Raw genomic sequence first — 26,160 nt, 5'->3', positions numbered from 1 at the left:
AAGTCAGATTGGATCAGAACATGCAGTTTATTTATCCAGTTCATCTGGTTGGAAGTCATCACGCCGGTATGGAGACGAGTTTGTTGAGGATCATTGCCGATGGCTGTCATGACGATGTGGGATGCGTTGTGGTCATGTCCAGGCGCAGGTCCAACATCTGATCTGGATACGGCCCGGATCCGGCTGACTTCAGTAAACCTCAGAATAAACAGAAAGACTAACATTAGCGTATAGATATGTGGCGAGCAGGACGAGGCCGAGGGCCGTGAGAGAATGGCGCGAGGCCAGTGCCGTGATTACTAATGAGCGACACCTGTGCGACGCACCGGTCTTCATCTCCACAGTCGTTGCTCCTCCTTTTATGCTTCCGCTCTTCCGTGAGAGATACGAGATCGGTGCGTCGCGCAGGTGTCACTCATTAGTAATCACCCCACCGGCCTCGTGCTATTCTTTCACGGCCCTTGGCCTCGTCCTGCTGGCCTAAGGTGCCATTCTTCTCATGATGTAACGAGTACATCAGGTGTTATAGGAAGTGTCCCGGTTCCGGCTGACCTAATCTATGCAGCCTAATAATCATTTAACTGATTTGAATAATAAAAATGTATAATGTTCTATATGAATGCCAGGTAAAAGAGATCTGTTTTTAGTCTAGATTTAAACTGACAGAGTGTGTCTGCTTCCCGGACAATGTTAGGAAGACTGTTCCAAAGTTTAGGTGCTAAATAGGAGAAGGATCTACCGCCTTATAAACAATAAAACATACAAACCCCAAAATTATTACAAATATAAAAATTAACAATTTACTATATTGTGCCATTAAGTATTCCTTTAAAGATATTTTAAACCTCATGCAATATCCGATGGCAAGTCATTACATATTTTCATTCCACACATTACAGGCCGTGGCTTTGCATTGGTTTTTGAAACAGGAAGAAAAAAACATCCCTGTGATGCCTGTCTGGTATTAAAATTATTACTAGTACTGCTATATAAAAGTTGCCCGTACAGGACATTAGAAACTGTAGACACTGAAATATTTCTTATAAAACAAAGCAGGGAGATAATTGTCCTATCCTTCACCAGTGGCCAACCTAAAGATTTGTACATTCTTATAATATTAGCCCCTCTATTACAGTTTAAAGCGAGTCATGCGGCTCCATTTTGGACTAATTGTAATTTTTCCAAGTCTTTACTTGATGCACTCTATCACACCACTGGACAGTAATCTAAATAATTAAGAACCATTGTTTGCCCAATTTGTGAAATGCACATCTCTTAAGGTGATGATACACAGGGCAACTTTTTGAGCAATGTTGCTGGGCAATGTTGCCGTCAACGGGCAACCAGATGAGACAGATCTAAGATAGATCTAAGATAGATCTATAAGATAGATGAGATCTATCTTAGATCGGCCCACGACCGATCTAAATTATCCAGACAGAAATGTATTGCCCATTTTCATTGGGAAAGTGCCCAAGCAACAATGGCTTGGCAAGATTGCCCAGCAACATTGCTCAAAAAGTTGCCCTGTGTATCATCACCTTTAGGGGCTGTTTACACACACATCCAGCTGCCAGTGAGTTACTGTAAAATTTACAGCAATCTCTTTACAGTGTAGCACTCTGTGTTGCACAGTAAGTATCTTGTTCTGTGTTGTTTAAATAAACCCTGTGTTAATACCTTATCTCCTTCTACATCTTCCTTGGATCAATGCGTTACACAGACCTCAAAACTAAACTCAAAACTTCCCAAAACTATTACCATATTATCTATCTGTTTTGACCACTTCAGCCTGCTGTCTAAGATAACTCCAAGAAGTCTTGTTTCCTCTATATAATGTTGTATCATCTGCATACGTGACTGTCCGTGGAAATAGTAAATGGTCTACCAGCTACATATTAGAGAAAAAACCAAGCCATGAAAGTAGCTAAAGGACAAGATTCGCTGGTCTGATGAACCTCAGTTGAACCCAGACTTGAACCCAATCAAACATCTCTGGAGAAACCTGAAAATAGCCCTTCACGACAGTCCCTATATCCAACCTGACAGAGCTTGAGAGGAAGAAAAGAATGGCAGAAAATCCCTAAAGGCAGATGTATAAAGCTTGTTGCATGAATACCCAAAAGCCTTAAGACTGTAAAGGTGCCTTTACAGCAGTAAATGCAGTACTCATGAAGAATGTCCAAATCCCTAGTATTCATGAAAGAGTTTGTGAGAAACACTGTGACGGTTTACCACTTCTGTAAAAATTTGTGAGTCGACATTTTACTATCACATCAGGCCACGGGTGAGGACTTGCCGATAGCAAGGATGTGACGCAACTTAAAATGCAGGTCATGTGAAAATGGCAACATGGCAGTAAACTGTATATAGGAACTTGTTATATTGAACTTATTTAATTTAATTAAGTTCCTATCTGAAAGTATGTGCTAGTGTTGGGGTTTGCAATCTTATATTAAGAAATATGGACCCGAGGACAAAAATAAAAAGGAGAACATCAAGTTCTCTATTGAGGACGAACAGGAATGTTTTTTGTTCACGATATTTAGTTTCAAACTGTTGTTAATGTGTCTCAAATTTCACAGTACAGCAGCAGAAGAAGTACCTTGATGTGTATTGAGTTACACCGTAGCATGTGTTGTGGTACAGTACTGTAGGCTATATCCACAGGATATGTAATGCAATGCTGTGTGTTGCGGTGAACAGTCAGATCCTCTCCAGCACAGCCGTGGGCTTCTCAAAAGCAGGGTCCTGTCTGTCACACTTGGGGAGGCGTGTCATTGGCGGCTGCACCTCCAGCACCTGTTCCCACTCTCACACAGGTCTGAGATCAGTAGGTTGTGAAATTAAGGTCCTGGCCAACACACTCTGCTCAGTGAACACAGCACTGAAACCTTTATGAGAAGGTCACTGATACACCGCAACCTGTTTCTCTTTACATATGTTACATGTAGATCACTGCAGAAAAAAGTGGCGAATAATAAAAGAATAGTCAATAATCTATCTATCTATCTATCTATCTATCTATCTATCTATCTATCTATCTATATATATATATATATATATATATATATATATATATATATATATAGGGAGAGAGAGAGAGAGAGAGAGAGCAATGATTTTACAATCACCTGCTCTTAGAGAACACTCAGCGCCAGCGGTCAGACCTGTGGTTGCGGCACTCAGACGCTCTCGCGCTTGGCGAGCTTCTCCGTCAATCAGAATTAAGCGCTGCGGACCAGCCTCTACACGCGGAACCACCAATCCTACTACGGTAAAGGCACATCTCATTAATATGAATTAGGGTTTGATGATGTCACGTGTCCATCCTCCAATGGCGAAGGCTTAACTTCTTTAGTAAAATTTATGTAGCCTACAGTAGCCTACATTAAAGCAAACTTACCAATTGTAAACCATGAAAGTAAATAAATGTAATGCATATTTCCAGGATAAAATACTTAATATGTTGATTTAAAAATTTAACACAGGACAAACTTGTGTTAAAATGCATAATTGTCTAAAAAACATTTCCCAAATTGTGTTTATTATTTGAATTTGCATACACATATATTTATTTACTTATTTATTTAGCGTACAGATTTACAAATGTATTTCATTCTTATTTATTTATTTCTTTTAAAATTTGGCTCATTAGTTTCTTGGTCTTCAATAAAAAAAACTGCCTTCTTAATATTAATGGTCCTGTTGACGTTCCTCGGTCACTATCCAATAGCGAAAGCTTAACTTATGAATATTAATGAGCTCGCCTTCCCCGTAGTAACGCACTGGCTCGCGCACTGGTCACTGACTCCACAGAGAGAGAGAGAGAGAGAGAGAGAAGCCGCACAGGCGGACACAAGCTGTGCAGGTCCCGCGATGCCAGTCGGTTCTTAAGCCGCCCGGTTCATCCCCGTGAGAAGGAAAGGAGAGGACACATTAAAAGATCCCTTTCCCCACCTTAACCACAGATTCTCGGTCTGAAACGGACCGGAGAAACCAAAAGAGACAGCGTTAAATTGGAGTAAAGCGCGTCCTCCGGTGCAGCCAGCTATAAGAGGATTGCTGTATCCCAAGAACTGCAACGCCGCGTGAAGTGTGTTTAGACGGGAAACATGTCATTGTCTGGGAAAGAAAATAGCTCTACCCCTCATGCCAATTACGTGGGACCATACCGCTTAGAAAAGACCCTCGGGAAAGGACAGACAGGTTTGTGCTTTCATTCAGACATTGAAATTGTTTCTTTTGCTATTGCATTATAATCTCCATGTAAGAGAGATCAGCATGTGTTGATTTGTCTGATGTTGTGTGTGTTGGTTATATTTTGTTTATGTGCATGATGGACAGGTGGATGCATTTCTGTCATTGATTTTGTTTCTGTGTTCAGTAACAAATCGTATCTGCAACCTTCAGCTCGGGTGTGTTGCAGCATCGGGATCTGAATGCGTGCTTATGAACTTGTCTTGTACACTTGAGTTTTACATGCATTGATGCACAAATGCTAATAACTACCTGCCCAATAGCTTGAACTTTTCTAAGAATAACTGACGGCAAGGTATCACCATGATCTACACCTTCATATTTTCATTAGCCTGTGGCCATAAGGGTTTACAGGTGTATGATGATGCCATCCCTGAAAGTGATCAATTCATTAAATTACTGCTTTCTGCGTTTGTCGTTAGATATTGATAATTAACAAATTCATAAAGTAGAATCCCTGCATAGTTATATTACATATATTTGCATACTTATTTCATATTTTGTTTATTAATAGTAAATGTTTCATATCTATTTTGATGTCATTTATATATAACAGATTATTTATTCTATTTTTTAAAATAAATGTTTTTGTATAATATTGTATAAAATTTTCCATAAAATAAGACAGTAGATGTGGAGCGTGTGGCCGCAGGAACCACCAAATCACTGCAAAGAGAAAGTGATGCAACTGCTGTTTCTGCCCAACTCCCACCCTCAAATAATACAATTGCGTTTGTTTTCTTATCACCTCTCCAGCAGAAGATGCTTATATAGTGCTTGTGTTGGGAACATGTTTGTGTTGATAGGAGCTGAAATGAGGTGATTGTTGGTATTTTATAGTCAAGATCCAATACACAGAGCAGTCTGTTTGAATAATGATGGTTTGATCAGTTTTGTTTTCTTGGTATAGTTATTCTGCCATTAATGGGAACATGAGATATGTTTTCTGATAATTAAGATTATGCAATCAGCTCAAAGTTCAGTGTTTCATTGCATTTATTTGCAATGTTTTTCAGTGACAATTTTAGCACTTTAAAAATGTGTGAATTGCACTTCATTAGATACAAAATACGGTTCCACTTTAGACGTTCTACTTACTATAAGTAACTTTAGAACTACATGTCAACTAACTCTCATTAGAGTATTAGTAGACTGTCAGTAGACTGTTAGGTGTTAGGGTTCGGGTTAGGAGAATAAGTTGACTTGTATTTGCCAAGTTACTTATAGTCAGTAGAATATCTGTTGGGGAGCATTAAAATAAAGAGTTAGCAGATATTAAGCAGACAGTCTACTAATACTCGAATGACAGTTAGTTGACATGTGGTTGCAAAGTTATTTATAGTTAGTAGAATGTCTAAAGTGGACTATCGAAAAAAAGAGTGTTACACAAAATACAAAAGTTTATTTTAAAGATTGCACAAGCACTCCTTTTAAAACATTTGACTAAAATAATAGATAAATGTAAGAAAATGCAGACTCTGGTGGAACTGACTTCATCCACTAAAAATCACGAAGTTGTTTGAAAGACATTACAGAAATTACAGAATAAAGTGTCCAACGGCCCTCTGTAAACCGAAATGCTTCATCGAAATCCCGGACGACAGTTTAAATATGTAATCCGTGCACGTGCAAAGCCTCCAGGATTCAGTTTGTTCTTCATAGATCACAGTATATGTCAACTCCCGCTTTCCTTTGTGTTAGTGTGCATGTCTACAACCTGTCTGCCTAATCAGATCAGCGTGACACACACATTTGCCATGCCTCGAATGCGACTGACTCACAGTTTTTCCCCTTGGATGTTCAACGGCAAGGTTTAGTGCTGCTTAGCTCACTTTCCAGGTATCAAGCAAGAGTTTGAAGACAAATGGCCAGTGATTGTGAGCTTCTGTCTGTGATAGATCTGTTATTTATAGTGTAAAGCGGAAGGCCTGGGCTGATGTACGCGTCCTGTGCAATGCCATATCCATTATGTGATTAGGATCCGACACAAACACACTTGTGTTTGTAATCCCTCATGGTAAGTCTCTGGCTCACAGTCTTTCACGTGGACCGGACACTCGTAGGACCACGCGTGCCGCTGACGAACCGAGGGAGGGAGAAAAAGGAATAAAGCTGGATTTTTGGCTATAGCCTTGAGAGCGTTTTGAAGTGAGAAAGAGTGAATTGTGTCGTTTCTTGTTGCTAGGGAGTTCCACAGTCTGGGTTAAAAATGCTGTTTTAAGATTGTGCTGGTGGTTGATTTTTACTGCAGCTTCTAATTGCATAAACACACGGTATAATTTCATATCTGTTGCTGTTGTGAAATGACTGGTGGTGGAATCATGTGATTTGCTGAAATGATGCAGTCTCCATTACAAGTTTTATATTTCAACTTCCCTCCGCTGATCTAATACAGGATGATTGCTGTAGGTTTATGCGAGATGCTTATCAAGAGTTTGTGCCTCACCGGATAGCAAACCTGAAAGTACTCAGATTGTGTCTCAGAACATTTTTAATCGATCAGGATGTTGTAGAAATCTTGTATAATATTAATTTTAATATATTATCTAATGTTAATGGTACATTTAATTAAATATAATATTTAATTTGCAATATTTTATGAATATAATTGTTTTAATTTGTGAACATATTAATATGGTTTTTACTTTATTTGAATGGTCCCTTTAACACATTCCGTTCACTATAAGTTACACTTACATGTCTACTAACTCTCTTTAGAGTATTAGTAGAGTATTAGTAGACTGGTAGGGTTAGAATAAGTTGACATAAGTTACTTATAGTTCGTACAATGTCTGTTAGAGGACCATCAACAATAAAGAGTTAGTAGACTGTCTGGTTAAAGGAAAAGTTCACTTTAATTGGAAAATTATGCCATCATTTACTCGCCCTCAATTTGTTTCAAACCTGTATTCAAACCTTTCTTCTGCTGAAGACAAAGGATGACAAGTAAATGACAGAATTTTTATTTTGAAGTGAACTATTCCTTTAATATCTGCTAATACTCGACTGAAAGTTATTTGACATGTAGTTGCAAAGTTACTTATAGTCAACAGCATGTTCAAAAGGGACCATCAAAATAAAGTGTTACCTTAATATGATATGTTCAAGACATGTTGCTGATTATATGAGAGGTATGTAGACTATAGTTGCATCCCTGATGGAAATGGGAAAACACATATTGTCCAATTTACTCAATATTATTTGCGATCTTTGCTTTCAATTAACGTAAATCTCTTAAATGTGCAATCTACTAGAAAAAATTATTTAGGGCGAATGTGAACCAATCAATTACTTGAAAATGATGTTTGCTGAAACCATAGTACCAGCATGCTTTTCTTTGGGACTTAATAAGGAGAGTAAAACTGTTGAAATTAAGTGTTCATTTATGTGTTTTTGAGCAAGATGAGAAAAGGGGCAGACTTGATAGTGTTTAATAGTGTTTAATGTTCAATTATGTTGGAATTATTAGAACCATTTAAATTATACTTTGTTCGCATTGTGGAGAAGAATGAAGCATTTGCTTCGCTGTGGACTGGTACAGCGCATGCCATGACTGCTTTGTTATTTGCTTTGAGCATTTACTATTTACCCTTTTAGCATGCTAACATGTGCTAATGTTAGCTAATAGTTTGTGATCTAGCTGGTACAATCTTATAATTCAGTCACGTGACACAAAATAGGGAACCATTTAAAATCTTTTTGATACTACTAAATTGACTCACTTAAAAATTACTTAATGTTACTTTAACTTAATTTGTTCATGTGGGACTGATATACAAGATTAATCATGTAAATTCAGAACACTTTTTCTTCAGGTCACTGGGATGAAACTGTGAAGGTTAAAGGTACTATGTAAGATTTTTGCATTAAAATATCCAAAAGCCACTAGAACAATGTAATATTTTAGCGTCGAAGTTGAATCGCTGGTAACAAGCCACAGTTGTTTGTTTTGCACTTTTGTGATGGACCCCAATTATTCATTATCGTTTGCCACGGGTTCTGTCACCAGCGATAACCCCATAAAGCAAAACGACCGTGGAAGTGAAGATGACAACTCCCATGATTCCCTGCTCCGTCACCAAGCTATACGTGTTTATTGTTATTTTGAATAACTGATGTTATAGAGTCTTTTTGGACTGTAACTTATTTCATATAGAAGTGCCCCTTTACAAAACTTTTGATCACCTGTCCGGACATGATCCTTAACATCCAGCCTAAACATTATTGTCCTTGAACGAGTGACTCTAGTTTTTCAGTTTACTGTGGATATGTAAGGTGCTTGGTATTGTGTTGTTGGTATTTTAGGACGAAATTTGAAAAATATATATTTTTTGGTGGCTATGTTTTGGTCACAAGTAGGATGACAACGTTTTGGCGTCATTGCTGGATTTTTAATGGTTTCCACATTTAGCCACAGTAAAGCAATCAAGGTGTTTGTTTTCCTCATCAATGAACTCCTAACTGGTCTGATCTGTTCTGATATGAAAGTGTAATTTTGCTGTTAATGTCCTTTGTTTGTATTAATCAACAACGAATAACATGTATGGTCAAATTATTTCCAGCTCAAGTTGTTGTAAACAGCCCAGATTTTTTTTCTCATTGTGACTGTTGATGAGAAAAGTTAGGGGAAAATCTAGTTTCATATAATTTCCAATCACTAACTAATGAAGAAACTATTTTTTCCTCCATTATTTGGAATGGCACACTGATGTAATACTGTGTCTATTCAGTCTAGTGTGCTGAAGTTATTCAGTTTGACATGTCTCACTTTTTGAATCGATGTCACACCATATTATGTTTTATGTATTTAGTCTTTAGACTCCTCTCAGATTGGAACAAGTCTTTCTTGTTAGCCTTGTTGCCGTTAGCAAAGTCTGCGTCAGGCTTCTGACTCATTTATTCATAATGTGAGACATTACGCCCCGGCCTCAACCAGCCAAAGGCTGCAAGATGGACATATGAGACATGTGGGTATTTTTTGAAGGTTGCAAGCAACAGTTTTCTCATGAATTATATTCTGATTCTCCAATGGAGTTAAACAAACCTCGAGAATGTTGGTTGTTGTCATTGTTGCTTTGCTTTTTTTCCAGCAATTTTAAAGTTTTTTTGAACAATGAATTTAGAAATATATTTGGACTTTGACCACTTTTTTACACAAAAAGTTAAGTAAAAGTTTTGGATTTATATTTTTTCACGGTTTAATTTTAAGTTTCATTGTATTTTCTCATTATTTGACCTTCCATTATGATGTATTCCAGTTTATGTGTGATATTCAGCAGTGCTTGGTTTAATTGTACGTTTTTTTTGTGGTAGGGTCTCATCTGTGTAGCTGCTAGGCTTGAGTGAACCAGAGATTGTTTACCAGTCTTAAGTGGTGTGTCCAAGTGGGTTACGTACACATGCGAGTGTGTGTAAGCATATATTAAAAAACTAAATGAATGTGAATTATAATGAGACAGTTGGTATATTTAGGGCTGGCTTTGTTCAAAATATAATACTGCTCATAATGTACAGTACATACAGCCTAGTACTACTCTTATTATTACATTTTTGTTCAAAATTAACAAGTCAATACATTGTAGAACAGGAATCCGAACATTGTATGAAGCCAGGTTCAAAATTCTTGTTGAATTTTGTTGACATTAGAGCCAAATGTTTTTACAGAGGGGATTTATTATCTTTTAATCACTCCATAAATTAGAAAAGTATCAACAGTCTTTTTTCACTATGTTTTAGGAATAACATGTTATGTAAAGTAGGCAAAGGATTTATGAACAAACCCTTCTGTAAAATCGTATTATTTTGGAGTATGTTAGTGTTAGTGAAGTGGAGAAAGTGTAATAGAATTAACACTTGTATGTATTCTGGATGCTTTATTTTCTCTAGTCTGAATTCTAAAAGATGATGTTAATGAAGCAAATTAGCCAAAAATCTCAGATTTGTGACTACAAGCAAGACAATTGTTTTCATGTACTAGTGTCTTACCTTAAATAGTAGCATCCAGTTATTATTGTTGAAATTGAAAGGTTATTTTGCATTTTTAATTAAATTTTATGTATAAAAGTTCAATCAGTCCAATCAAATACAAGATAAAAAAAGACGTTAAAACCGTGTCTGATGTTACTTCCAGATCACATGTTATCACATGTTATAATAGAAAGGTAAGGTCAAGTTGAGAGTATTGCGTATAATACAGTATTCCAAGCAGTGTGTTCCGGTTACACACTCCTAAATTTAGTAAATGCCGCAGACTTTCCCGGATATTCTATACATAAAGAATATATACAGAACATACTGCATTCTGAAGAAATTGTATTTAAATTGCATACGGTTTAGTATGCTATTCTGGACATGGACCATTTCTACACTGCAAGTGAGCTACAGCTTAATTTCTGTTAACCAATCACAACCCCTCTACCAAATGTGCCCTTGTGCCTATTGATGCAAATTTGCAGATGCGAAAAAATAATTACAGACCAATAACTAGCCCGTTTCTGACCTGCAGAGAGTGATTGAGTGTGTGCATGTGTGCATGTTGCCCGTGGCATGATTGTGTAGAGGTGAAAATTTAACTGAGATCTCACACAACGGATTGCCTCATTGTTTTACCATCAACTACAGAGAATGAGTGTAAACTGCCAACTGTATTGATGTTTTTGTCAATGGTGTTGGCCGCGTTATTCTAAATGACAGTGTTGACTGAGAACCGTTTGTCAAGATGCTCATCTTTTATGTGCCTGCTATAGCCGTTAAAACAACAGTTCACCTAAAAATTAAACCGTAACTGTCCATGGACTGGAGCTGTCAAGCTCCAAAAAGCACTATAAAAGTGTCCACATGACTTGTGCACCACATTGCAGTTACGGCTCTTCAGAGGAGGAACGGGACAGCCTTCCCAACATTTTAAGGGTAAAAAATGGAAGGACAATTTAATAAAATGTCCAGTTATTAATTTCATTTCATGCTCCTGAGTGTGTGTTTCTTGTTTGTAATTTCACTACTGTAACATCTACCGATGTAGTTACAACCATTCGGAAAACTGTGCTAGGGTGAGTCTAATGGGACAATTAGTCAATTACCATTGAGTATTTCAATTTCAGCAGTTAAGAGTGTTGAGAAAAAATACAGAGGAGGCTAGCCTCCTTTGGTATATCAGACAATCATCGTAGAGACGTGTGAATTATGTGATATTCGTTTGAATTTAGTGTGCCTCCTCTATTTTAAAACCCACAAGCCACCACTGCTTCATTGCAAGTCTGTTTTGTGCATCACTGAAGAAATAAATTCATACAGGGTTCGAATGAGTAGATGATTTTTGAATTTTAGGTGCACTGTCCCTTTAAATATACTTTTCGTTTTATGCAGTAGGGTTTGTTGGGCAGGTTTTTTGAGCTCTGTTTGAGGTGTAACCCAGCGTATCGGAGGCTGCTGTTTTGTCGTCAGGTTTTTGACAAGTGGAAAAGCCCTGAAATTGTCACCGAATGATGGGGCTGCTACGCTCAATTTTCCTTCAATTCCAAACACTATAAGAGATTTTCTGTTTTCTTGGTCTCCCGTCGACTGTTACACTGATACACATCTGTGCTGTCTGTCTGTTTACATGCACAATACATTGCCAAGTGAATTTAATAAACTACATAGTCAGGCTCACTGTGTGCCATTTAACTAGTTGTTGTTGAATTGTGTTATTTTTATTGGTTTGGAAACATAACCATAGTTCGATGCTCAGACATACTTTTGCAGCCATTCCAGTGATATGACAACGTTAAACGTTCCTGCTCCGATATAAATCCACTACTGTTCAAAAGTTTGTGGTCAGTAGGATTTAAAAATAAAAAAATAAAATTAATGCCCCCCCCATTTAAACATTTAAATATGTCATTTTGGTGAGTTTTAAGGGATATAGTTATTGACTACAGGGGGACTTTAAATCACTCAATCAATTACTTAAAAAATTATAAAACAGAACAATTAACAAAACAGTAATGTAAATAACAGTATAGGGAATTATTAGATAGGATAAGGATTATAGATTATAGATATGGATTATAAATTAAGATGGATACATCTAAAAGATGAATGGTTGCAGAGTTTAATGCATATTCAAATGTATCTTTAGGCAACACAAAGTATATTTGCTAGATTTATCTAGAACAGTTGCTTGAACAACATGCACTGATGAGTAACACACATTGCCACCGTTTGGTGACATCACTATCTCTCGTTAATGTGTGATATGGGTTGCTATGGGAACGTACGCAAAGGCAGACAGCACACTCATGTGTTTTGTGTGTGTTGCGAGTATGTGAGTCTCATATTTATCTCCAGTTTGCATTTGAGTGTGTATAGACACAGTCCGCAGTGTTTCCCCGCGGTCCACTTGTGACCGCAGAATCACACTTAACAGGGCGGAATAGAGCGATTCACTGAGGTTTTTAATAATTTCATACATGGCGATTAAATCTCACTGGCCACTAATGGGATTCTCTCAGTGGGGTGCGCGGACCTCTCCTACATAATAACATTCAATTACTACAAAGTCTCTCTCTCGCTCCTCTCTTTTACATCACCTCCTGTTACTTCAGGACTAGATTTGTTCTTGCATTTTTGGGGTGTTTTTAATTGTGTACTTCTTCTGTATCCCCTTACCAGTGTTGCCAAATCCGCTGATTTCCCTCTGAAGTTGTTGCTGCGGGTACATTTTTTCCACGGGTTGATTTTCCACCCCCGTAAGAACAATCTCAGTTCTCCTACACCCCCGAAACCCCACAGACATACACATTCAGTGGAGAATCTGGCCGCGCGATGGAGAAAATCGCATTGGGCTACTTTTAGGCTATTTTAACTGGCCATTGGGTTACTTTTATTGAACAGACCTGGCAACCCTGGCCCATACAGGAAAAATCTTTTTTTTTTTTTTTGGACAAACTCTTAAAAAAATTGACAGATAGCCATTTAAGATTTTAAAATGTGACCATGAAATTAAAACTTATTTGATTATTGGTCTTACTGCACATGATGGGAGCAGGGTTTTTCCCAACAAAATCTATGCATTTACAACTTGTACAGCCTCTGAAACAACTTTGCTTTTCAATTACATCATCAAATTTCTTTTTTTTCAGTCCTACCCTTCCAAACTTTCCTAAAAAGGTACTTTTCTCAATCCAATCAATTTGATGGGTAAAATCAAGTCCTGCTCAACCTTTTTTTTCCGCATTAAATATTGTGTCTTAAATATTGCAAGTCTTACTTATGCACCTTCAAAAGCATGTTAATATTAATGTAAAGCATTGTATCACAAAACCGCAAGAAACATTATTCTTTGTGAAAAAAAACCTCATCACCGTAATGCATTCTCATTACCGTAATGCATTACTGTAATGAATCCGGGCGTTTTTTTGTTTTCAATAATTAAAGGCTGTGGTGTGCAACAAATGCCACAATGTATGTATTTTGTAAAAGCTTAAAGCTACAATATGTATTTTTTTTTCGCCGCTAGGGGTCGCTAACCTCTTACAATAACAAGGCGTAGATTGATGACGCGGATGATAAGCGGAATTATGGAACTTGTCTTCATGCTGATGGATCTAATAATGTTTATGGATGAGTGATTGATGTTTTTAACATTGATGTTTTTAACATGACTGTGGTATGAAGCAGGGCACGATTGCTAATATCAGCGCCACACGCGAATTTCATTCTACTGAACTACCCGCAAGTGCAATATTAATGCTCACACAGGTCAGCTTATTCAGTGGCGGCCTTAAGCATCTGGGGGCCCGTTTCAATAATTAATATGGGGCCCTACCCACATAAAACATAAACATACAGCAGAAAAGGCAAGAATTCCTGTTGGTTTGCATCAATTGTATATTATTTTATTATGTGCACTTTCAGCTTCATGAACAGGCAGCTCAACATATAAATAATCCAACCTTATTTGATTAAAAATATATACAATTATACAGCGTTTAACGTTGGAAGTTAACATTATACAATACGTAGACCTACACCACAAAACTAGTTGAGGATCAATTCTTTAAAATTGGGAATCCGTTACGGACGTGAGTGCTCTGAAGGCGGCACTAAAAGACTGCTTTAAAACTTTCACAGAGACCTCAAACAGAAAGCACAAAGCCTTTCTTTAAAGGGAATTTCGTTTTGTATTAATTGTATCTTAATTTTAATCAATGTTTCATCAACCAATTGCCTGGATTTAATAAATAAGAAGTAAATATAGCAGATGGGCTATATAATCACGACACGGAGGTGCCGGCGCGTGAACTGGAGCTTTTCTCATAAATTAACCAAAACTCAGCATATAAGGTAGCCTACTTGCCTCACAGACCTGAGAAATATATCTAAAATGTCTACTTCTAAAAAGAACATTTCAAAACGAAAGAAAACAGACTGCTCTCTGTTTATGTAATCCGTATGAAATGTGCATTTCTCTCTGGCGCGTTCACTACTGCGAAGATCACGATCAGCATACAGCTAGTCAACTTCATCTTTGCAGGCGACAGTGACACAGAAAACACTTGTTTATAAACAATTAAAATGTCTCCTTGCTATATTCGACATATTCATAATCATTACTTTTGCCGGTACTTTGTGACAACTTTTAGGTGCTTTATTGGCAGTGCCACCCTTACATGTTACATGTTACATGATGTTTGTTTGCGTCACCACAACATCAGCACCGAAAACATGGGGATTTTTTACAATAAATTACAAGCTGCTAGTGACGTTATTTAGTTATATATAACTAAATAACGTCTATTTATAGTTATATAACGTATAGTTGTATATATATATTTTTAACGCATTCTAGCGCGGTCACGTAACGTGCATTTTTGTGAAACGCTCGTGGAATTCCGACAAGCGTTCGTAACCTTGCATGTAGAGAGTAATGGCGCTTTTCCATTACCAGTACCAGCTCGACTCGACTCGACTCGCCTTGGCTCGCCTCGACTCGGCTCGCTTTTCGTTCCGTTTTCCATTGCAGAAAGTATCGCCACAAATAGTACCCGGTCGTCATAGCGACGCCTTTCGTTCCTCGTTGCCCCATCAAGCTCTCGCTGGATCCTCTCTTCGGCAACCAAACAAAGGAATGTCTGCACCTCCTCGTTTGACTTCTTCCGAGTTGCCATAATAATAGTAGTAAGTTTAGTAACTATCTCTGGCTAAACTATTTTAAAAAGGCGGGGTTATTCTGGATACTCAATCTGGTGCGTGCAATGATGACGCAGTGAATAGTGACGATTCTCTCTGACCAATCAGCAGTCGGCATTGTTTTCACGTCACATTTTAGTATCGCCTTAGCTCGCCTCAGCTCGCTTAGAACCTCGCCGGAGGTGGTACGAAAAAAAGTACCCGAAAGCAGATACAGGTACAACTTTTACACAGTGGAAAACCAAACAAAGGCGAGTCGAGTCGAGCCGAGCCGAGCCGAGGCGAGCTGGTACTGTGTAGTGGAAAAGCGCCATAAGATACATCGTTATCGGGAAACCCGGCCCAGAAACGTTCGTTTCAAAACTTCTCGTGGTCAATCGACCTTGGATGGTTTACTTTAGACATTATGGCTGAAAACGGAGAAAATGAATGGGATTTTGCTGGTCTGTCGGGGCCCCCCTTGAAGGGTGAAACATAGGTAAGGCCGCCAGTGAGCTTATTAGACCTAATGAAACCTGTGAGGTAACGCAGCGCTGTTTAACTTGGTCTACACAACTACATTTGAGTGTTTTGAAAGTTATAATGTTATTCTGTGTGTTAGTTTGTCTGTATGAGACTAGCAGTAAGCTAGATCAACATTAGAATAACATACTGATTATACATTTCATCATAGGCTATAACATTGATTCGTTTTTGTACTTGATTATCATACAAATAATGTCACAAATATTTCACCAGAAAACTGAAAGAAAAACGTTTTTTTTTTGCAGCGTAGAGAAAGTGAAATCAATACAGGAATTTGTTGTTTTGGGTTTCAGTTTATTGCCTGACCAGCACTGTAACATCATCCAGGTGTTTGATTTCATAATAATTAAAGGCAGTGCTACAAATGCCACAATGTATGTACTATGTATGAATAACAATATAAAATAATACATAATTAATTAAATAAAATGTGATTGTTTTTACATTACGTTAATCAGGAGCTTTTTGCATTCTGATAATAAGGAAAAGGGGGAAATGTACTGTTTTAAGCTAATTGTAATGAAAGAGACAATTCAAATAAATCTTAATGATTTTAATAATATATAATCAATTAAATCAAATATATTTTTTTTACTGCGGTAATGAGTTTTTGTTGCATTATGGTAATGAGGAATATGGGAAAATGTACTGTTTTATGCTAATTGTCATTTAAGTCACAATGCAAAAAAAAAAAAAAACCTTAATGATCCTAATAATAAGCATCATTTTCTAAGTAAAATATTATTTCTTATTCCTTTCTTTTGATTTTGGGATAAAATTTGTGTTCTTGCTTTGTGAGTTTCGCCCAGCTAGTTAGCAATTTTATGCAATGCACTCCTCAATGACAACAACATGACAGAAAACAAGAAACCAAGTGTTTTAAATGTGTGCATGGCGATGAGCTTCTGTCTTGTAAAGTGCACGATGGGGCTTTACTGGCTATTAGATGGACCAGCCTTGTTAAATGAGAAAACACTACCGTCCGTGTTAATGGCACATTCACAGACACACAATTCAGTGACTCATCCTCCTCAAATTGCACAGCATCCCGACCATAAAACATATCCAACAGCTTAAATGTTTACTTTGCATCTTTGTGTGAAAAGGGCCATTTAAGGCCAAAATTGCCTTAGCAGAGCACATCTAATGGTTGTTTTTATGTAAATGCAGTGATTGCATGTGAAATCTGTTCTCTCAGTTAGCAATTTTGCTTTAAATTACATAGAAGTTTGGAAAATAGAGATTGCCGTAATTGAATGTTATTTAGGTTGTATTTGTTGAAAGACTTCCAAATGTATCTTTAAACAACTGCAAACTGAATCATTATATCTTCAAACAACTGTAAACTGAATCATTATATCTTCACAGTATTGCGTACATTTTTACGTCAGTCAATAAAATGTCTGATTTTGTGTTGCTGGGCTTTATACAAGACTGGGTCTGCAGGAAGGCATTTTCCAATGAATATGTTTCAGAAAAAAATCATTAATGATAGGATTGTGACCCGTTCACACTCAAATCTGATATTGGCCACATAAAAAAAAAAAAGTAAACAGCCAAAAAAAAAAAGAAAGAAAATCAGATCTGACCAGTAAATCAGAATTGAGCTCTAAGGCTTGCAGCACGAACATGTGTGTGTGTGTGTGTGTGTGTGTGTGTGTGTATATATATATATATATATATATATATATATATATATATATATATAATGTATGTGTGTGTATGAATGGATGGATACTTTAGTTTATGGTCAAATATGAGCAGGATTTTCAGGTTTTGTGCCTTTTAGTAAGCATTTCTTTACATGGTGTTAAGAGTTTACATTATTTTACTGACATTTAAACTAAAGTGCCAAACACATCAAAGTGCATGAAGGTAACCAAGTGCTATTAAGAGCTCTTCACCCTTCGACCCTTAAAGCATCATTTCGGTCAAATGCTTTGTGAGACAACAGTTACCATGACTCACCGTATTTGATTTTTCATGCATTTTTTTATTCCGTTCCTCTGTTGGTTTAACGATCAAGACCTCTGCTGTACAAACTGCCAGCAGTGAATATTTTTCCATAAATCACAGAATAAATGTCACCTTCATGATGGGTCTTTAATGGACTCTGAGGGGTGGACAGCATTGAACTTTACTTTCCCTCTCGTACTGAAAAAACTTGGTCTATAAATGTAATAAGATCATAGGAATTGGACTATTTCTGTTGAGTTATATGGCAAGGTTTTCATGTGTTGCATCAGTAGGCAAATTAATAAGTTTTGCAATTAAAAAATCATTAGCTATGTTTCCATTCACCTATTATTATGCGCATTTTGGGATATTGGATAAAAAAAGATGGATGGAAATGCCAAAATGCGTATAAATTCTCAACAAATTTATTTGATAAGAAAACAAGCACGTATACTACGTTTGGAAACACAAATATTACCACATAAATTCCTCCATGCACATCAAAAAAGTCAACAGACGGATGGGAAAGCATAACTGGAGCAACCAGCTGTCTGAAATGTTGTTTTAGTTATTCTGAAATGCCTGATCCAAAGTCTGTCCTCAAAGTGGTTCGGTATAATTCCCTCCCAAAACTCTCTTAAGCCGCGTTTCCACCGAAATTACCCGCAACAATTTGTCCCTGGAACGTTTTTCCTAGGAACTTTTGCCCCCCAAAACCTGATGCTTCCTGCGTTTCCAGCGTTTCCTAAAGTACTGTGAAGATTAGACAAATTAGCCCGGTGACAGATTAGCCTCGTGTGCGTGCTCTGAGGCACAAGCAGTTTATTATAAACGAAAAAGGACCCAGAGAGGCTTCACCTATTATTTTATCAGCAAGTGACTGTTTTGTTTTCTTTGGCTCGCTGGATGGAAACGTGCTTTATGCGCAAATCTTTTACTGTATGTGGTATTCCAAGTTAAAATTGTAACTTTGTATGAAAACACAGCTACTGAAATGTACATCTATTTGAAATAAACTCTTATACATGTGTTCCAAAAATAGCCGTTTTATCCTACATGGAGCGGGTCGCCCCCTCATGGGTGTCGCCATGTTGAGATCACATGACCAGCTGTGTCATGTTTACTTTATTACCCCAATCATGTTTTCTTTACAGAGCTCAAGGTGCTTTACAAATAGTAACAATAAAAAGAAATATATTTTTAGTATAATTGTTTTAAGACCGTTTTCATGTTTACCTCAGACTTTTGCAAAGCCTCGAAGACCAGAGACATTTCTAAAATATCATTTCCAATAAGACCAGAGAAATTCACAATGGAAACATTGAAATAGAAAGTAACCCACCTGTGTCCACACAATTATTAATATGGCCCGTGAGGACGGCTGAGATTTATTGCGAAGGGCTGAGAGTTTTAATCGACTGGCCCCGTCAGTCGCTGCGAGGAGCCTGATAATCACCTTTCCTCTCATAACACCCCCACGAGTGCTCTCACCGGCCTTTACTGCGCCACGCTCCCCGCAGTAACACTTACACCAGCCGTAAAAGCCAAGAGATGCTACAAAACACAAAGAAGGAAATATTGTACATATTGACGTATTTCTGTCTGTCATAAATAACTTAAAAAAGATGATGGGACCATTCAGAAATACTCATCTGTTTAGCAGTGAGGACTTTCCTCACATTTTTGTTTTAACTGGATACCCTGCAAAAAACAAAAATGTAAATAAAGAAATCAAAGATTATAGATTATTACTACGTTTTATAAAAAAAAAATTGTGCTGGGCAACGATTAATCGCAATTAATTGCATCCAAAATAAAAGTTTGTATTTACATAATATGTGTGTGTACTGTGTATAATTATTTTGTTTATATAAATACACACATATGCATGTGTATATTTAAGAAAAATTTATTTATATGTAAAATATTTATATTTATATATTGTATAAATTACGTATATATATATATATATATATATATATATATATATAAGTATATACATATCTTAAATATATAGATGCATGTGTGCAATTTTATATATTCAAAATAATTCTAAAGTGCACTCACATATATTATGTAAACACACTTTTATTTTGGATGCGATTTATCTTTGCCCAGAACTAAAAAAAAAATACTATTTTAGTCTGTCTGCTTCAAAATTTCATGTATAATTCAGTGTTACTTGCCATTTCCTTATAATTATTTGTGAAATTTACTAGGAAATTCTGAGTGAAAATTGTTTCAAAGTAAATCCTATACCTTTTTTTCAGTATCGTATTGACTAGTTAGCTCCGCCCACTGTATAATCTCATTGGTAAAAATTCTTGCCCTACAAAACTATAAATTAAATTTATATTTGCTGTGATTTTGTTGCTTCACACAGAATTTCACTTTTACTGAGGACTGAAAAGTAAGCAGGCACTTGAAACTACATTTTGTAGTGTTATAGTTAAAGTCCCCCTGTGGTCAATACTTGTATCCCTTAACTCATCTTTAAACACCAAAATTACACATTTAAACTTTTTTTCCTTGAAAAAAAAAATCTTCATACCTTAAAATAGCTTGAATGTAACTACACCCTTGCCTCGTATACGAGGTTCTATGAATATGCAAATGGGCCCCGCCTATTGAAAGATGGGCACCACTAATGACGGTGATGGAGGACCGTTAGAACTAATTCTGATTATAACTGCCAGGGGAACTTGTATACAACCAATGTTTTGTTTTAAGTTGATGTTTGTTCTGTTCACATTTTTTATTTAAATGTTGTTAATTATTTCTTATTTCTTCTTTTCCTTGTACTTCTGGACATATTCTCCTGTGTACTTTAATATACATGTAAGAACGTGTGAATGTTATAACCCCTTGTACGGGTGATTTTTCTGAGTGGAAGTAATTGCTGTAAAAGTAGATCTGAAGAATATTTAAAATAAAAAATAAGTAACAAATGACCCCCGCCTCCACTCACTCACACCAGCTCAGAGATCCACTCGTTGACGATCACACGTTGACCTGATTGGTTACAAGGTTGGTAACACGTTAACCTGATTGGTTAAATTTGCTTAAACAAAGAAAAAAATCGACAACCGGTATCTGAATAGGTCAGTTTGCTTGAAAAATAATCGGAATCGGACATGAAAAATCATGATCACTATTTATAGAATATGTATTTAAATGTGCATTCATGTCTGTGGCGAGCAAGACGAGTGGCGTGATTACAAATGAGCGCGACGAAACAGTCTCGTATCTCGCGGAGGAGCAGAAGCATAAAAGAGGAGCGACGACAGTGAAGATTGAGAGAGGCCAGGCCTGGATTTATGTTGAGTTTTATTATGTGTGATAGCCGTCGACCGTGAGAGATACGAGACCGGTGCATCGCGCAGGTGTCGCTCATCATCAATCACGCCACCAGCCTCGCGCCGTTCTCTCACGGCCCTCGGCCTCGTCATGCTTGCCACAATGTCATTTTGTACACTTCAGTTAATTAAGTATGATATATGAATAAGCAAAACTCTAATAATTCTATGAGGTGATATAGCAGTGTAATTTCTGCATCACCGAACAGAACTGCAAAAATACGCAGTACGCCAACACAGTAGTGTGTCCGAAATACAGTTTGCGAAAAGTACCTGGATGACCTAATACTAATACAGAGATTTCAAAGTACGGATTTGATGGACACTTTACTATCCCATGAGGCTACGGGAGAGGATTTATGAATGGCAGTGAAGTGCCGTTGGTTGGTCTCGTGACAATGACAAAATGGCGGATGTAGAATGTACGATTTTGGAGGCATAGACTGACTTTTATCAACTTTTTCAAACGGGTTTCCCAAATTTTCCCCACGTTGATTGGTCTAAAAAAAAAAAGTTCCTCCCCTACACTCACAACATTGGTTGAGCCAGTGCTGCTATATCAAGGCTGGTCCGACGTTTACAGGGTAGATTTTGAAAGCTTCAGAGGCACCGTGTTTACACTTTTTTGACAAACAACCTATAGATATCTTACATGTAGTTGTCTTTACATATTATTCTGGGATAGGAGAAAGTATTTTAACATTGAATTAAAATAACACACATCAGCGTTAAGACTGTGAGCAGCTAAGGAGCTTCTGCTAACCGTGACGCTAACCAGACTCACCCCCTGTTTTCCATCTCTCCATCTCAGATGAGTTGAAGAGCTTATGTCACCACAGAAATATTGAGAGGCAGCGATGCAAAAATTCTCTTTGAAATGGAGACTAAACCCCTCATTCCTCTCCAGCCCGAGGGCAGGTATACCCTCACATGCTCCGTGAAAGCTAAGCGCGTCAATATCCTTTGCTCATAGTCAACCAGAGGGAAGCCAAGCGGCTTCAAAGCTCAATGCGTTTACCTCCTGATAAAGAAAGATTTGGATGCTTTTTGCAATCATTACTCAGCACAGTTCTCACTTACCTGCTGATTTGAGCCAGTAGTTAACGAGTGAGTCAAATAAAGTTCTGAGGTGAAAACTGCTGCAATGTTATTGACAATACTGTACTTGTTACTGTACATCGCTGCCATTTCAAATTTATTTTCCAAGTAGTCACTTATTTTTAGTATGTATTGTTGGAATTCATCTTTCTATTACTTATGAGTGGGAGTCATAGTCACTAATATGAGTGGGAGTCATAGTCTTTGTGGTTCTTCTCAGCATCATTGGGAAGTTGGTGTGCTTTAAATAGAAGATAGGCCTGATATGTACAGATGCTGGAGGTGTGTTTTACCTGTCGCTTGCTGTTTCTATGGTGACTGCTGTGCAAACGTGCATGTTTGTGGCGCTCGCTCAAGCCTTCGAGGAAAAAGCCATCTATTTTACACTGTATATTCCCATTGGCATGACCTGTTTGACACAACTACACAAAAGAAATAGTCCATTGACCATGGATGAAAAGAGTACAAGCTATATTTCTCATGTTCATCGAATTCATGTTGACTGAAATATAAATAACAATTACGGAAATGGTTTTAACCACAAAAAAAAAGAAGTAAAATCCTTGTAAGGCACAGTTTACCTAAGTTAAGGGTAAGAAATATCATAAAAAATGTCCTCATGTTGCAGCAGTACGGCCCAATTTTGCAAGGATCTGTACACAATTCCTGGAAGCTGAAAACATCCCAGTTCTTGCATGGCCAGCAAACTCACCGGACATGTCACCCATTGAGCATGTTTGGGATGCTCTGGATCGACGTATACGACTGCGTGTTCCAGGTCCTGCCAATATCCAGCAACTTCGCATAGCCATTGAAGAGGGGTGGACCAACATCCCACAGGCCACAATCAACAACCTGATCAACTCTATGTGAAGGAGATGTGTAGCACAGCGTGAGGCAAATGGTGGTCACACCAGATACTGACTGGTTTTCGGGCCCCCCCTCCCCCCAATTAGAGTGGCCTTTTATTGTGGCCAGCCTAAGGTACACCTGTGCAATAATCAAGCTGTCTAATCAGCATCTTGATATGCCACACCTGTCAGGTGGATGGATTCTCTCGGCAAAGGAGAAGTGCTCACTAACACAGATTTAGACAGATTTGTGAACAATATTTGAGAGAAATAGGCCTTTTGTGTATATAGAAAAAGTCTTAGATCTTTGAGTTCAGCTCATGGAAAATGGGGGCAAAAAAAAAAGTGTTGCGTTTAGAATTTTGTTCAGTGTAGTTAAGTCAAGTCATCCTCAAATATATAGCGCTTTTAACAATGTAGATTGTTTCAAAGCAGCTTTACAGAGATAAACATATAATTTAAGGTAACAGAGATTGGTTTGGTTTTATAGTGGTTCTTGAAAAATGTTTTTCCAGCTAAAGTTAGTTTTGATTGATTCACTTCCGTCTAAATGATCATTTGTTATTAATTTAGGGGCCGCTAAGACGACACCGTTCTCTCTAAACAGACTTTAAATGTGAACCTGTGATAGACGCTGATGGCGTTCACATGCGCATTAAGAATTGATTCTGTAGTTATGTGCGTTTGAATATATGTGCGCAGGTTTGTAATTCCTTACAAACCATGCCTAAACAAACTACTTGTCTTGTCTATAAATTTTGATGCAGAATTTTATTTTATCTTATCACTTTGGGTAGGTACGCGAACCGAAAAATTCCACAACGCTTTATCAACTATATATAGTTAAGTATTAAGCTCTTAGTGACTAAGCTCTATTTGTCATTGACTGGTATGGATGGATGAACTGCTTGACAGCCGATAAAGATTCTTCCATTTCCAGTTTTCAGAGCCTGGTTTCGCGAGCTCTAGATCTCTTGAAAATGGATGATTTGGAGAGTTTCTTCTGCTGCAGACTCAGTCTGGCACAGCTGATATACCTCTGAGAGTTAAACTGCATATTCCTACACAGCCTTTGATGTGGAAGTCTCTGTGATTACTCGCTTTTTCTGGAAGAGAGAGAGGAAATTAGAGAGAATGACATATAGAAAGTGAAAACTCAATGACTCGCTTCTTCCATCCTCACTATCTTTAGAACAGACGGATGTTCTGTTGTTCATCCTTCTTTCTTTCTTTCTTTCTTTCTTTCTTTCTTTCTTTCTTTCTTTCTTTCTTTCTTTCTTTCTTTCTTTCTTGCTTTCTTGCTTTCTTGCTTTCTTGCTTTCTTGCTTTCTTGCTTTCTTGCTTTCTTGCTTGCTTTCTTTCTTGCTTTCTTTCTTGCTTTCTTTCTTGCTTTCTTTCTTTCTTGCTTTCTCACCAACTTTTACTCTGAGTGGAGACTTTTACAAATACTATGATCATGGATATTTTTTTAATAGTAATATACAGTAATGTTCACAGCGTGAAGCCCCTCCCAGTCCACCCAGAACATTTACTGAAACTAAACTGCAAGATATGGCTCATTCAGATGATTGTTATGTTTATGATGTCAAGTCAAGTCACCTTTATTTATATAGCACTTTTTAAAATACATATTGTTTCAAAGCAGATTTACAGTAATAACAGGAAAATAAAAAAGTTTGTATCTAGAAGAAAATAGCATCATAGTCCAGCTTAAGTAAGTTCACTGATGGTTTATTTTTACTTTAAAAAATTATATATATATATATATATATATATATATATATATATATATATATATATATATATATATATATAGCCACTCTGGAGAAAACCGTGATGACATCGTCCAGCTCAGTTCTCATATAATGGTGTCAATGCAGGCAGATCAATATTATTGTTGAATATTAAATATCCCCAACTAAGCAAGTCAAAAGCCAAAGGCGACAATGGCAAGGAACCAAACTTTGTCACAACTTTAAGCTCATTATTTCTTACCAAATTTGCACATCAGCACCTGTTGGCCCAGTCTGACTGCATGCAATAGTTAGCCAGTCATAACATAATTTACATACATGACTATTTACATTAAATTCTTAAAGGTACAGTATTTGTTACTACTACAGTAGTTTTTAAATTGTTACATGCATGTCAGTGCAAGAGACTGGAAATGCAAGATCAGATGAAGTTTCTTTTCAGTTCTCATGAAAGCACCTTTTCCCCCTGAAAACTCATTACCGTATCACGTCTGGACTGATTTTGCAATTCTAAATGGGATTTTATTTTAAATCATCATAAATTAATGGCAAAGTAGCATCTAAAAAAATCCGATAAATACTTATTTTTTGATTTTTATTTATTTGATAAAAATAATGAAAATAATAAATGAAATATTTATTTATTTTATAATAATAATATTAATCATGTTATTTTATTATAATATTAATACTACTGCTAGAGTATTAATACTACTGCTACTAAAATATTTATTATTATTTAAATAAAAATAGATAAAACATCCAAAAAAAAAACGAAATATGTTCTTATCTTGACGGATTTTATGAAATTGGACTCCTGGTATAGTAAAATACAACAAAATGGTTTCTTTAAATGTAAGCTTCATAAGTGTGTAACAGTCTATAGTGTTGCATTACATATGACTGCAAAACAGAGACAGAAATAGCAATAAGAGGATGGAGAGAGTGACCGAAAAACAGACATCAAACATGGACGGTAAAGAAAAGGTTGAAAGACCAGGGCGAGGACAGAGAGATAGAAGTGAGGACAAAGAAAGACGTATGGGCCTGATAAGAGAAAAAGAGATGAGAGAGAACAAAAAGATTGTGTATGAGAGGATTAAACCCTGCTGCTGTTAGTAATGGACTGGCCTGTTGGTCGTGCAGCAGCAGATGGCTGGCCTGTGCTCTCTGGAGGTTATGTAACCA

At 37.0% G+C, this 26,160-nt stretch overlaps 1 protein-coding gene across 12 annotated transcripts in view; it reads left to right on the top strand.

Annotated features, from left to right (window-relative positions):
* Positions 1-3,830: 3,830 nt before the first annotated feature.
* Positions 3,831-26,160, top strand: part of brsk2a (BR serine/threonine kinase 2a) — a 237,867-nt gene continuing 215,537 nt past the window's right edge. For 11 of the 12 annotated variants that reach the window (XM_077211329.1, XM_077211324.1, XM_077211328.1 and 8 more), the window contains exon 1: positions 3,831-4,209. In XM_077211329.1, the coding sequence (XP_077067444.1) occupies positions 4,116-4,209 (94 nt within the window). In that variant the 5' untranslated portion in view covers positions 3,831-4,115. Of the gene's footprint in view, positions 4,210-6,185; positions 6,278-26,160 lie in introns of those variants that run through there. The other variant, XM_077211322.1, reaches the window with a different exon arrangement.

Source organism: Siphateles boraxobius, unplaced genomic scaffold (assembly GCF_051911475.1).
Source record: "Siphateles boraxobius isolate OS27281-9 unplaced genomic scaffold, OSU_SipBor_1 65, whole genome shotgun sequence".
NCBI classification, from domain to species: domain Eukaryota; kingdom Metazoa; phylum Chordata; class Actinopteri; order Cypriniformes; family Leuciscidae; genus Siphateles; species Siphateles boraxobius.
The sequence above is the reverse complement of the archived record's forward strand: the minus strand, read 5'-3'. Positions and strand labels throughout refer to the sequence as shown.